The sequence below is a fragment of the Henckelia pumila genome, chromosome 4, assembly GCF_033568475.1.
Source record: "Henckelia pumila isolate YLH828 chromosome 4, ASM3356847v2, whole genome shotgun sequence".
NCBI classification, from domain to species: domain Eukaryota; kingdom Viridiplantae; phylum Streptophyta; class Magnoliopsida; order Lamiales; family Gesneriaceae; genus Henckelia; species Henckelia pumila.
The window spans coordinates 183,105,852-183,120,069 of record NC_133123.1 but is presented as its reverse complement, the minus strand read 5'-3'; the positions used below and the strand labels follow the sequence as shown (position 1 = coordinate 183,120,069).

The 14,218-nt window shown below is 30.4% G+C and overlaps 1 protein-coding gene and 1 non-coding gene across 2 annotated transcripts; one reads left to right on the top strand and one right to left on the bottom strand.

The window, feature by feature from the left end:
- Positions 1-252: 252 nt before the first annotated feature.
- On the bottom strand, positions 253-363 carry LOC140870047 (small nucleolar RNA R71). Its single transcript, XR_012147030.1, has one exon. It is a non-coding gene; the product is annotated as a small nucleolar RNA R71 (small nucleolar RNA).
- A 58-nt stretch (positions 364-421) lies between these two features.
- On the top strand, positions 422-13,823 carry LOC140862411 (uncharacterized). Its single transcript, XM_073265431.1, has 7 exons — positions 422-598; positions 813-874; positions 1,084-1,208; positions 1,845-2,063; positions 3,798-3,967; positions 4,001-4,483; positions 13,725-13,823. Exons 1-7 carry the CDS (start codon positions 422-424, stop codon positions 13,821-13,823), a joined length of 1,335 nt encoding a protein of 444 aa, XP_073121532.1.
- Positions 13,824-14,218: the final 395 nt, after the last annotated feature.

The window sequence follows — 14,218 nt, the reverse complement described above, 5'->3', positions numbered from 1 at the left end:
CATTCAACTTTTACCAAATTTTCATGGCTTAGATTCTGAAAATCCATATTTGCATTTAAGAGAATTTGAGGAGGTTTGCAACACTTATAATGATCAAAATTATAGCATGGATACTGTTCGATTAAAGCTTTTCCCTTTTTCCTTAAAAGATAAAGCTAAAACATGGTTGCAAAATTTGAGATCAAGTTCAATAAGATCATGGGAAGAAATGCAACAACAATTTCTAAAAAAGTTTTTTCCTTCCCATAGAACAAACTCTTTTAAAAGACAAATTACAACTTTTTCTCAAAAACAAGGGGAAACATTTTATCAATGTTGGGATAGATATAAAGAGTTACTTAATACATGCCCACATCATGGTTTTGAAATATGGAGAATAGTTTCTCACTTTTATGAAGGTTTAATACCTAAAGATAGGCAAATGATAGAATTCATGTGTAATGGAACTTTTGAAGATAAAAACCCAAATGAAGCTATGGAATATTTGGAGTCATTAGCAGAAAATGCTCAAAATTGGGATAATATAGGCTCAATTGAACCACCAAGTAAAACCAATAATTCAACAAATGGGGGTGGTATTTATCATCTTAAAGATGATGTAGATGTTCAAGCTAAACTTGCATCTTTAGCAAGAAAAATCGAGTCATTAGAAATGAAAAAGAGTGATCAATTAAAAAGTGTTCAAGAAATTGTTTGTCATATATGTGACACACATGATCATCTTACAAAAAATTGTCCTACTTTGCCTTCATTTAAAGAATGTCTCCATGAACAAGCCAATTATGTTAACAATTTTAAAAAACCAACATTAGATCCTTTTTCACAAACATACAATCCTGGTTGGAGAAATCATCCCAATTTTAGTTGGAGGAACGATAATAATGCACAACCTTCACAACAACCTTTTCAAAATAACCAAAATCATCAAGGTTATGCTCCTTATATCCCACCTCCAAGAAAAAATTTTGAAGATGAAATTCATGCATACATTCAAAAGCAAGAGTCTATCAATATTCAAAACATTCAATCTATGAATGATTTGAAAGAAACTCTTGCAAAATTTGCATCTGCACTTAATATTCATGAAAAAGGAAAATTTCCATCTCAACCACAACCTAATCCTAAAAATCAAAATCAAGAAAAATTTGATCAAGTAAAATCTGTTATTACTCTTAGAAGTGGTAAAATAGTTAATGATCCATATAGTGATGAAAACAAAGATCAGTCAAACTCAAAGAGTAAGGATGAAAATCTTGATACTTTCGAGAAAGATGATACTTTGAGTCCTAAGATTAAGAAAGTTGATGATAAATTATCTGAAATAATATGTGAGTCAAATAAACATGTTCCTTTCCCTCATGCATTAGTTAATAATAAAAAACAAAAAAATGATTCTGATATTTATGAAGTTTTTAAACAAGTAAAAATAAATATTCCATTATTAGATGCTATTAAACAAGTGCCTTCTTATGCAAAGTTTTTAAAAGATTTATGTACTGTAAAAAGACAATTGCATGTAAAGAAGAAAGCATTCTTAACGGAGCAAGTAAGTTCTATTATTCAAAATAATTCTACCTTGAAATATAAAGATCCCGGTTGTCCAACAATTTCATGTATTATTGGAAAAAATAAAATTAAAAAAGCTTTGTTAGATTTGGGAGCAAGTGTGAATTTAATTCCTTATTCAGTTTATGAAAAGCTTAAGTTGGGAGATTTAAAACCTACATCTGTTACTCTTTTACTAGCCGATAGGTCAATCAAAATACCTAGAGGTATCGTAGAAGATGTGTTAGTTCAAGTCGATAAATTCATATATCCTGTGGATTTTATTGTCTTGGATACACAACCAATAGAAGTACATAACGAAATTCCAGTAATATTGGGACGTCCATTTCTAGCAACTTCAAATGCTTTAATTAATTGTCGAAATGGAATAATGAAATTGTCTTTTGGAAATATGACTTTAGAACTTAATGTGTTCAATTTATGTAAACAACCAAGTATTAATGAAGATGAAGATGATAATGCAATAGAAACAATTGTGGAAGAAAATATACACCAAAAAAACTTAAATCAACAATCTGAAGTTTGTTTAGTGGAAAGTTTTGATTCAAAAAATATTTTTAAATCAAAGTTATTTGAAGAAATTAATGAACTTGAAGAAGTAAAAGAAAATGATCATCCAAAACTTGAATTAAAACCCTTGCCAATAGAACTAAAATACGCTTTTCTTGGTGAAAATCAAACATATCCTATTGTAATATCTTCTACCCTCTTACCAAAACAAGAAGAAGATTTAATAACACTACTTAAAAAACACAAAAATGCAATTGGATGGACTTTGCAAGATATAAAAGGTATAAATCCTTTAATCTGCACACATAGAATTCATTTGGAAGAAAATGCTAAAACATATCAACAACCACAAAGAAGATTAAATCCACACATGAAAGAAGTTGTTAAAAATGAAGTTTTAAAACTATTAGATGCCGGAATTATTTATCCAATCTCGGATAGTAAATGGGTAAGTCCAACACAAGTAGTACCAAAAAAATCAGGCATCACTGTTATAAAAAATGAAAAGGGAGAATTATTACAAGCTAGGATTCCATCTAGTTGGCGTATGTGCATTGATTATAGAAAATTAAATGATGCAACTAGAAAAGATCACTTTCCGTTACCATTTTTAGATCAAATTTTAGAGAAAGTGGCAGGTAATCCTTATTATTGTTTTCTTGATGGGTATTCGGGGTATTATCAAATACCAATATCATTAGAAGATCAAGAAAAAACTACTTTCACTTGTCCGTTCGGAACTTTTGCTTTTAAAAGAATGCCATTTGGTTTATGTAATGCCCCGGCTACTTTTCAAAGATGCATGCTAAGTATTTTTAGTGACATGATTGAAGAATTTGTGGAAGTTTTTATGGATGATATAACTGTTTTTGGAAACTCATTTGAAAACTGTCTTAAAAATTTGGAAGAAGTTTTAAAAAGATGTGAAGAAAAAAATCTTGTTTTAAATTGGGAAAAATGTCACTACATGGTTAAATCCGGAATTGTGTTAGGGCATGTCATATCTGAAAAAGGAATTGAAGTTGATAAAGCTAAGGTTGATGTTATTGCTAATCTACCATCACCAAACACGATCAAAGAAATTCGATCATTTTTGGGTCATGCGGGATTTTATAGAAGATTTATAAAAAATTTTAGCATAATATCGAAACCAATTTCAAATCTTTTAACAAAAGATGCACAATTTGAATGGACTCAAGAATGTGAAACTGCTTTTAAAAAAATAATTAATCTTTTAACTACATCACCTATTTTACAACCTCCTGATTGGTCTTTACCATTTGAATTAATGTGTGATGCAAGTGATTATGCTGTAGGAGCCGTGTTAGGACAAAGAAAAGAAGGTAAACCTTATGTGATCTATTATGCAAGTAGAACCTTAAATAGTGCTCAAATCAATTATTCAACAACTGAAAAAGAATTACTTTCAGTAGTGTTTGCATTAGATAAATTTCGATCCTATTTAATTGGTTCTACTACTATTGTTTACACTGATCATTCTGCCATAAAATATTTATCAAATAAACAAGATGCTAAGCCGAGATTAATAAGATGGATTTTGTTGTTACAAGAATTTGATCTTGTAATAAAAGATAAAAAAGGAAAAGAAAATGTAGTAGCCGATCATTTATCAAGAATAATTTCTGAATCATCTCAAAATGAAATACCAATAAATGAAAATTTTCCGGATGATCAACTATTTTATGCTACTACTATGCCTTGGTTTGCTAATATTGTAAATTTTCTTGTGACAAATAAAATGTCTTCTCATTGGAGTTCACAAGATAAAAATAAATTCTTGAAAGAGGTCAAAAAATTTTATTGGGATGATCCTTATTTGTTTAAGTATTGTCCTGATCAAATTTTTCGACGATGCATACCCGACAATGAGGTAAGTAGTGTCATTAAATTTTGTCATTCTGAGGCATGTGGAGGTCATTTTTCGTCAAAGAAAACAGCTGCAAAAATCTTTCAATGTGGATTTTATTGGCCTTCTTTATTCAAAGATACACATTCATTTTGCAAATCTTGTGAAAATTGTCAGAAAATGGGTTCAATTTCAAAACGAAACATGATGCCTTTAAATCCAATCATGATTATTGAAATATTTGACAGTTGGGGAATAGATTTTATGGGTCCATTTCCATTATCTTTTGGATTCACTTATATTTTAGTAGCTGTCGATTATGTTTCAAAATGGATTGAAGCAATTGCATGTAGAACTAATGATCATAAAGTTGTGATAAAATTTTTGAAAGAAAATATTTTTAGTCGATTTGGAATACCTAGAGCTATAATAAGTGATGGGGGAAGTCATTTTATAAATAAATCATTTTCTTCGTTGTTAAGAAAATATGGTATTACACATAAAGTTTCTACTCCATATCACCCTCAAACGAATGGTCAGGTTGAACTTGCAAATAAAGAAATAAAACAAATTTTGGAAAAAACAGTCAATCCAAATCGAAAAGATTGGTATTTAAGATTAAGTGATGCATTATGGGCATATAGAACTGCATTTAAAACATCATTGGGGATGTCACCATATAGATTAGTTTTTGGAAAGCATTGTCATTTACCTGTTGAAATTGAAAATAAAGCTTATTGGGCAATTAAAGCGTTTAATACTAATTTAGATGATGCATCTAAATCAAGAAAATTGCAATTAAATGAACTAGAAGAATTAAGAAATGATGCATATGAAAATGCAAAGATTTATAAAGATAAAACAAAAGCATTTCATGATAAAAATATTATGAGAAAATCTTTTGAAATCGGACAAAAAGTTTTACTTTATAATTCTCGCTTGCATTAGTTTCCAGGAAAACTTAGATCGCGATGGTCTGGACCATTTATTGTTAAATTTGTCTATCCTCATGGTGCTGTTGATGTTGAAAATCCTAAAAATAATAATGTATTTAAAGTTAATGGGCAAAGACTTAAACCGTTTATAGAAAATGAAGTTCTTAATGAAGAGTTTATTCCTTTATATGATCCAACTTAATTGTTACTTATATTTTTATTTTATTTTTGCAGAATTGAGTTCACTTCCCGGTTAAGTGGCGGATAACGGTACTCCGTGACTACTTTCAGTCGGTTTTATTTCAATTTCCCAAAATAATTGAATATATATTTATATAAATATATATTATGGATGAAGCTATCAAAAAACTTGGTAAATATTTTCCATCTGTTTCTAAAAAAGTTCTGAGAATGATTTATGAAGGCAGATGTGAAAGATTGAGAATGCTTATGCAAAAAGGAATCCCGGAGGATATTCGTCTTATAATTGAAGCCAAGGTTCGATTAGGTGGTGAAGTTCCAAAATTCTTACTTGTTCGAAATATGTCTGGACTAGGAAAAAGTACCTATGCGAAGAAAAGAAGGGCTAAAAGGTTAGATGTTTGTCATAATTGTGCCAGATGGACTTGTAATAGACAATGCAGATCTTTGGGATATGTTTCCACAAATAGAGAAGATAAAATTGATTTCATTAAGAATGGGCTGAGTAAAGAGTCATTGGATGATATCTCATTGACTCTTGAGACGCATTCTAGTGGAGATGTACAAGGTCAACTTCTCCGTTTATGGAAACTATTCCAAGCGCAGCGTCATGGTGATGGTCTTGGGAATCTGACTAAAAAAGACCCTATTTGCCAATTTATAAGAAAATTGGATGGTAAGCCAACCCTCGACTCATAAATATTGAAGGAACACTGTGAGCCACAATCACATCACTGTTTATACGCATGCATGTTATTATTATATATTATTTTTTTTTTACTATTTTCATCATTTTGTTCACATCTGTATTCCTATTTCTGTCTTATTCCTTGTTTTCCTTATAAAATCACTCAACTCTCTCTATATTTTTTAAAAGAAAAGAAAAAAACATGACAGGATCTTCTTCACAAAAATTGAAAAATATTTGTGTCTTTTGTGGTTCTAATACTGGAAAGAATGAAATATTTGTTGATGCAGCAATTAATCTTGGAAAAAATTTAGCAGAGAGAAAAATTCACTTGGTTTACGGAGGAGGCAATATTGGGTTAATGGGATCTATTTCAACAGCAGCTCATCTTGGAGGTAGTCAGGTTTTGGGTATTATTCCTACAGCTTTAGCTGAAGGAAATATTACAGGTGTTACGGTTGGGGAAGAGTTGAAAGTTTCATCAATGTACGAGAGAATAACTAAAATGATAGAAAATTCTGATGCTTTTATTGCCTTGCCTGGTGGTTTTGGTACTTTAGAAGAAATTTTTCATGTTGTTTCTTGGGCACAACTTAATATCCATAATAAACCTGTTGGCTTGTTGAATATCAATAAATATTATGATGGTTTGTTGACTTTTCTCGATGTAGCCGTGGAACAAAATTTTATTTCAGAAAATTCACGAAGGATGCTCATCTCTGCTTCGAATGAAGACCAATTAATTGATGATCTCCAAGCTTTTGTTCATCAACCTGATTCAGCTATAACAAAGATCAATTGGTCTCAACCAACCAGTAAGAAAAGAAAACTGGATCATTGATTCAACATGTCATGAAATGGTTTGTGTTTGTTCCTCATCTTCAATAATTCCAGGTGATATCTCTTTCATCATGTACTCTTTATTTTTCTTAAAAAAAAAAAAAAAATTTAAAATTTTTAAAAAAATATATTTCTATAATAATATTTATTTTTTTTTTTCAATGGCAGAGTAAGGAGTCAAAAACTCCTGACACGCATTAGTTTTTATTTATCATCTTATCACAATAGATTAGATTTTAATATTCCGTATATATTTAAATTGCAAACTACTAAGAAAATGAAGTCTTTTTGTATAGATGTTTATTTATTCTTCTTTTTATCAATTTAATAGAAAATATATAATTGATGGGATATAAGTTATAAATAATATATAATTGTGTGTTTTCAAATACATATTTTCTAAAACTTTTATGAGTATATAATTAAAGTGATATTGATTGAATAAATAATAACATGTATAATTGAGGGAATTAATTTGTAAAAGTTCAATAGTTACTCACATAAAGTTTGTGAGTGAGGGGTAAGAATTGAGAAAACAACTTATAAGCTTTTATTGATTATTAAGAAATGGTTGATTACTAGATTAAACCCATTTTGAAAAAAAAAAAAAAAAAAAAGAAAAATGAAAATTGACTGCAAAGTTGTTTGAAGTTTGATTGTAAAGATGTAGAGTATTAATATCTCTACTATAATTATTAATGTAATAGATTTACCTCGTAAAAAATAAAAAATAAATAAATAAACTTTGAAAAAAAAATGTTACATTTTCAAAGTTTATTGGAGGTATTTGATTATGTAAAAACAATTTTGCAGCCAAGCAAAAAAACAAAAAAAACAAAAAAAAAAAAAAAAACAAAAAAACAAAAAAACAAAAAAAAAAAAAAAAAAAAAAAAAAAAAAAAAAAAATGGGTTTATTCTTTGTAAATCATCCTATCTTATTTTCAATATTAGGTTATTTGATTGTCTGCTTTACTAGCCATTTTCAAAGAGTGTATAATTTCTTCCAACTCCATGAGTGAAAAACAGCTATATATGAAATACTTTAACCCGAGAGAATATGGAGTTGAGACTTTTACATTAATATTCTTGATGATATACATGTTATGAAAATGATTTCTATTATCCTTTTAATTATATTATTCTCAAAGTTTTTAGAAAATATTAATGTAAAAAAAAAAAAAAAATTATATATATTTAATATTTTGATATTGTGTGAAATATATATGTATAGCCCATCCAATTACATATTGATGTATTGGTTGATAATGAGATTTATAAATAAACATATGATCTCCTCACAAGTGTGTTTTTAAAATTTCAAAGTTTGCAAATTTGAATATATATATTAAGGAATAAAAATCTAACTTGTGATTTTATGATATTTTATGATATTTTATTACTAAGGGACTAGTAATTAGCCGGTTTGAGGGTGTGATGAAACTTAAAATTTGTAATTATTTATATGTTAAAAAGTGTGTTTTAAATTTTAAGTTTAATTAAAATTATGAAGTTGTATTATTTTAGTGTTATGTGTTTATATTTAAATGTTTTACTAAAATGTTGTATTTTACGGTTTGCGCAGGTTTGGTAAAAATAAAATTACTCAAGCTACAGAGGTCATAATGGAGTAACCTCAAAACCTGTAGAATCACAAAAGAGGCATCTTCAACTTTGTAGAAGACAAGAAATTCCAAAAACTTCATTAAGATGATCAAAATAATCAAACATCAAAATGGAGATAGATTTACTTTTACTATGACCAGCTTGGAGTAAAAATATCATAAGTATTTCATATTTTATCCAAAAGGGGTGAATGAGTTGTCCAAACACATCTACACAAAATATCCTACGTGTTCTATGTTGAAAAGAAAGGCTGAATCGGTGGTCTAAGGCATCAAACATGCCAATTAAAGTTGGGTCATGGTATTGACATTCAAGGAGACAAGCACCCACCAACTTTACTATTTCACATTTAATGAGCCTTGGACTCTTGCTCTCATTTGGCCTATAAATAGATGTGTTGTATAAGCTTTGTAGTATGCAAGAGTGTAGAGAATTCTTCATTTGTAAAATAAATATTGTGTGTGTGAGAATAAAAGTTTGAGTGTGCAAGTTTCTCAAGTTCAAGTATGAAATTTCTTTTATCTTTATTCTTGAGTTTCATGTTAATGGAAAGCTAAATCTATTTATGTCAAGGTGAAAAGGTTTCATTGTTGGTCAAGTAAGATTGTTTATATTTTGTATATTCTTTTCTTTTCTATTTTTATTTTTACTAATTGATCTTTATTTGTAGGTATAATTTTGGATGATTTGTTGTTATCTATTTACATCAAATGCTTGGTACCTTGAATGTGGTTACCTTGATTTGTTGTCAAATATGATACAATAAATACTACAATAATTATATACTATAAATATATGTATCTATTTATAATAAAGTCATATATATTATTTAGACGATAGCGTGACACTGTCGGTTGTTCTAAATAATATATTGTGATTTGAACTAACATTTACTTTCTCGCATCTAACTTTTACTTTATCGCAACTAACATTTACTTTTCCGCAACTAACATTTACTTTCTCGCATATAACATTTACTTTTCCGCAACTAACATTTACTTTATCGCATCTAACATAAAATCATATATTTTATTTTGACGATAGCGTGGCTCTGCCGGTTGTTCTAAATGAAATATTGTGATTTGATCTAACATTTACTTTTATGTCAATTTATATTTATGCATTTATATATATATTATGGGTACCATGTATTAAATATCGACTGATATTAATATAGTGGGAACTATATTATATGATATACTTGTTTAAATATTTCATTGTTCTTTTATGTTTATTCTTATTTTAGTTTCTTTTATTTATTTTTATTAAACAATCTTAAATAAACCAACAATGAACCTTTGAAACCTTGACAATTTTATAATTTGTGTATTTGAAGTTTTATAATAATATTTTTATCTATAATATATTATTGCTAAAATTAAACTTACAACATCCTCTCCGTGGATCGATCTCGTACTCACGAGTATATTACTTGCAGACAACCTACACTTGGGTGAATTACAATTTAAGTTGTAGCATAGATCCACTCTAAATATGCACTAGAATATTTAGAGAATTTTACATTGAGATTTTCTTTTCTTTCTTCCACAAAAAGTTGAAAGAAAATTTGGAGAAAAAATGCTTAAGAGTGTTCGGCCACTTCAAGCTCTAAATGGATTGGAATGTGTGTGTGTATATTATTTCAAATAATATATTAAAGAAGAGGGATTAATGAGTACAATTAAGTCATGCATGAAAAAGTGCAAGACATGCATGAAAAATTGCAAACCATCTTCCAACCCTTCAAATTCCTTACACACACATATATATATCATATATATATATATACATGCCTATATATACATATATAAATATATATATATATATATATTTAAATGGTATTTGAACTTATTTTAATTAAATTATTAAACCTAAACCCATTTAAGTTTAATCAATTAATTAAATTCAACTTGAACTCATTCAAGTACACTAGTAACAATAATTATATAACACTATTTTATTTGAGCTCTACAAGAGTCGATAGTGTTTAATTATTTGTACATTAAAATGTCTACTAGTGTTAAATTAATTCAACACTTGAATTAATTAACTAAGTTCAAAATAATAGTTTAGAAAATCATCATTTTCATAAACTAATTATTTTAAATCAACTTTTAATCTTGGAACACATTCACAAATTAAAAGTTATTTATTCCATTCATTCTCCAATTTAGAAGTCAAACTTCTAATTTATTTTACTTATAAACTCCTTTATAAGTTGTTCAAAACATTGAACTTATTTCAATCTCAATGGGATCTAGAAAGCTAGTACTTGTGTGACCCTCAATGGTTCACTGATACAACAAGCAGTGGGTTCACATCTCCATGTGATTCGGGATCAACAAGTCCCTTATATGAGCATACCCTATATAGCTCCATTCTTATTGATCAACACATTGATAATAAGAACGTCAGAAAACTCAAGTCTGATAGTATCAAACCAGTCATGTAAACGTCTAGAAGCATCGCTTACATGACTCCCTAGGTATCAAATGATAGTGTCTGCAAGAACCAATCAATTATGGTTAGCGTACAGTACGGTCCCTTCAACTCATATATCCCAATCGATTCGACAACCATTGATTTATCGAGAGTTGTCATTGAATCGATAACTATGTGTCATGCCGTAGTTGCATCAAAGATGTAATTTAAAAAACCCCTTTCTTAATTACCACCTACTCTGATCAGAGATTTCAAGCTACGCATGCAAGAGATCACATAGGATGTCCATACCCATAGGTAAGCGGTGAATCCCCGACTACAATGCATTGACTCCTATATGTTTCATCACAACACCCAACATTGCCACCTGATGACCCCAGATGAGTCGGTAAACAAGTCAAAGTGAAGCACTAGAATATAGAGTCTCCATGTTGTCCCGGGTCATAAGGACTAGTGGTGTACAACCATAAACTAGGACTTCTCCAATCGATAAGTGAGAACCACTTGGAAAGTCCTTTAGGAAGGGTTGTTCAGTGCACTCTACAAGGAGCACCTATTTGCATGCTTGGACATCTCCATGTCCCCTACTAATGAAACATGGTATTCACATCGCAAATACTAGTCTCAAGCTCGAGCGGCCTTTATCCTTCTTTATGGTGGCTGAATCGACTAGGAACAGTTTAGAATATACAGTATTCCAAATATGAGTTTCATGATAGTCATCACATGACCATCTCATATTCTTTCTACTATTTGTATATTCAAGGGCTTTATCTATGCAGCTAGCATGGGAATGAAGATAAAGATGTGCCAAATTAAATAATGTCAAATATTATTAAAATAAAGATTGTCATACAAGAGTTCTCTCAAGGACCATCAGCCAACACAATGGCTCGACGGGCACCTACTCTAACAATCTCATGCATTCAATCATAAATTCAATAACCAATTCAAATAAGCATTCAATCATGATTTCAACTATGCATTCAATCATGATTTCAAATAAGCATTCAATCATGCAAGTATGTGATTTATTTGGAACACTCGAATCCAGTCTAATTCGAGTTAATCGTTCCATTCAAGTCTAAGTCGTCTTTTACCTTATTCACTTCGAAGGTACTTCAATCTGAAAATCAATAATAAGGATAATAATCAATATCCAATCAAATTCATTCAAAACACAATCAAACTTCTTCGATTGATAAATAAGAAAATCGATGTTGTACGAACTTCAATCTTCCAAACTGACCAAAGCTGCTATATCACAACTCTGCTGACTTCAATTCAATCTATCAGAAGAAGTCAATAAGGATCAATATCGACATCAAAAGCTCAATCAAACTCGATACGATAAAAACATCGAAACTATATCCAAAACTCAAACTGACGGAATAACGGCTATAAACTGATCAAACCGGAAACGCAGACAACAATTCAACAATCCAATATTCTCATAATCATCTCAATATCATCAAAACAATTCAAATCCTTCAAATCTAAAAGCTCCATTTTTGAAATTTCACAACAAAAATCATATCAATTCCAATCGTCGTTATTTCTTCGAACCGCCTTAGATATACTATCACAGATATCTCATAACCATCCTCTCCGAATATAGACAAATTCTGACAACATCGAAAAATTCAAACTTATCAGAAATAAGATAAACTTACTTCCAAATGGAGCACTTGTCGCTGTGATCGCAGATATCTACTCGAGATTGAATTCTAACGGACGGATCGAGCTAAAATCAAAATCACAAAAGCTTGGAAGCTTGTTGGGGCGCTTCCATGGTGGAGAGACGCTTGGGAGGGATGAAGGAAGGGAATGAGAGACTTAGTCAAAGTCTCTAGGTTATAACAAATCCACAATTTATGTTTTATTCCCTGAAATTTCCAAAAATTGCAAAATAGTCCCTGATCAAAAACGAATCGGCCCTCGACTTCTAAAATCTCTGATTATCTCAAATAAAGTTCATTCTCCCCCTCTAAGAATCAATTTCGTTCTCGAAATCAAACATGATTCTATCACAAGGTCGAGGCTTGAATCATAGGACTGCAATAAGAATTTACATCTCGGAACTAAGTCCAGAATCTGCTTCCAATCTAACTCTGAATCGTTCATCTCATTCAATTCGGTATCTCAAAAAAATAGAGAAAGTCAGAAACTCTAGTCGATTACTTCATCAACACTCCGTCCGTCTATCAAAAGTCATCTCATCCTCGCTAGAAAATCAATCTAATTTCAGTCATAATTCAAATCATCTTTCGTTCTAACTCATGTGACACAGAAATTACATATCAAAAGGAAGGAGATCTTAATCTCTCCTCGTACAACTTCTAGAAAGTGCTTTCAATAATCATCTGATCGCTATCGTTGTATGAAGTTTCCATAAAAAATCAAAAATTCTGTCAACTAGTGCTAAGTCGAGCACTACAACTCATGGCAATTCCTCTAAAGTTCGATTCAACTGATCTGGCTGTACGTCGTTCTGAGGGTATCGAATCGAAAATAGTTGAATCAACAATAAAAAGTCTCTTCTAAGTTTATGCCGAAAGAACAATTACATCAAGGATCTCTGTCTAGATTGACAGACTTCGGCAATTCATGACATCTGAAAACCTCTGACCAGATATCAATCCTCTGTTCTTCATCAAAATCATTCTGTACAAAAAACTGTAATGGATTCTATCAATCAATCAATCAAAATCAGATATTAAATGAAATAAGAATAATTCCAAAATCTCAATAAGAAGAAATCTCAGCACTGAAAGATCATCAGCACTGAAAATCAGAATACACGAGAGCGGATAATCAGAAATTCCATCATCAGATAATAAGATCAAAGAAATTCATTCGGTCCAATCAGAATTCAAACATTGAATTTAGCAAACAACTGATCGTCGTACAATTCTGAAAATATTGTAGAAAGCTCTGTACGATCAGTACAATTCTCATAACCAGAAAGCAAGAAATTCATCAATAAGAATTCCTAATTTCAACTAATACTTCTGAGAGATTCGGTCAACAGAAAATTCTTCAACAATACAGGATTATTCTTCAAATCAAACGGCCTGTTCAAAGTTCAAAATGGCCTTACCTCATTTCGCAAATGATTCTGAGAAAGCTCACTTCACGAACCCCCTGTAGATAAAAATCGGATCCCCATTCAGCGTCAAACTCATTCTGACAATCGGGACCAATCTAGAAGTTCATTCCGAACAACTTCAGTCGTTCAATAACCACTGGCACATCAACCAGTTCAGGTTACAATCCAATACATAAACTGTAAAGCTTCGAGAGTTCGTTCATACTATTCTGTTATAACAGTCATTCAACAAAAAATCAAGAATTCTTAGAATCGAGAATTCTTAACGGGGGATTCCATCACTCGTTCAACGATACTCAGATGACATCTCATCTCGGACTCACAAAGTAGCCTTGCTACAAAAATCATCGAATTGTGATCCCAATTCCATTCTGAATCAGAATAGACTGTACAACAGAAATTTGGATTGTTCTCTCTCTGACTGCTGACTGCTGAC

Bases quoted from the DNA above. Each gene is read 5' to 3' on its own strand.
- LOC140862411 (XM_073265431.1), top strand. From the start codon at position 422: ATGATAGAATTCATGTGTAATGGAACTTTTGAAGATAAAAACCCAAAT. The intron at 2,064-3,797 runs AAAACTTAAATC...CTACTATGCCTT, and splicing joins GGAAGAAAATATACACCAAA to GGTTTGCTAATATTGTAAAT. The intron at 4,484-13,724 runs GTTGAACTTGCA...TCAACAATACAG, and splicing joins ACCCTCAAACGAATGGTCAG to GATTATTCTTCAAATCAAAC.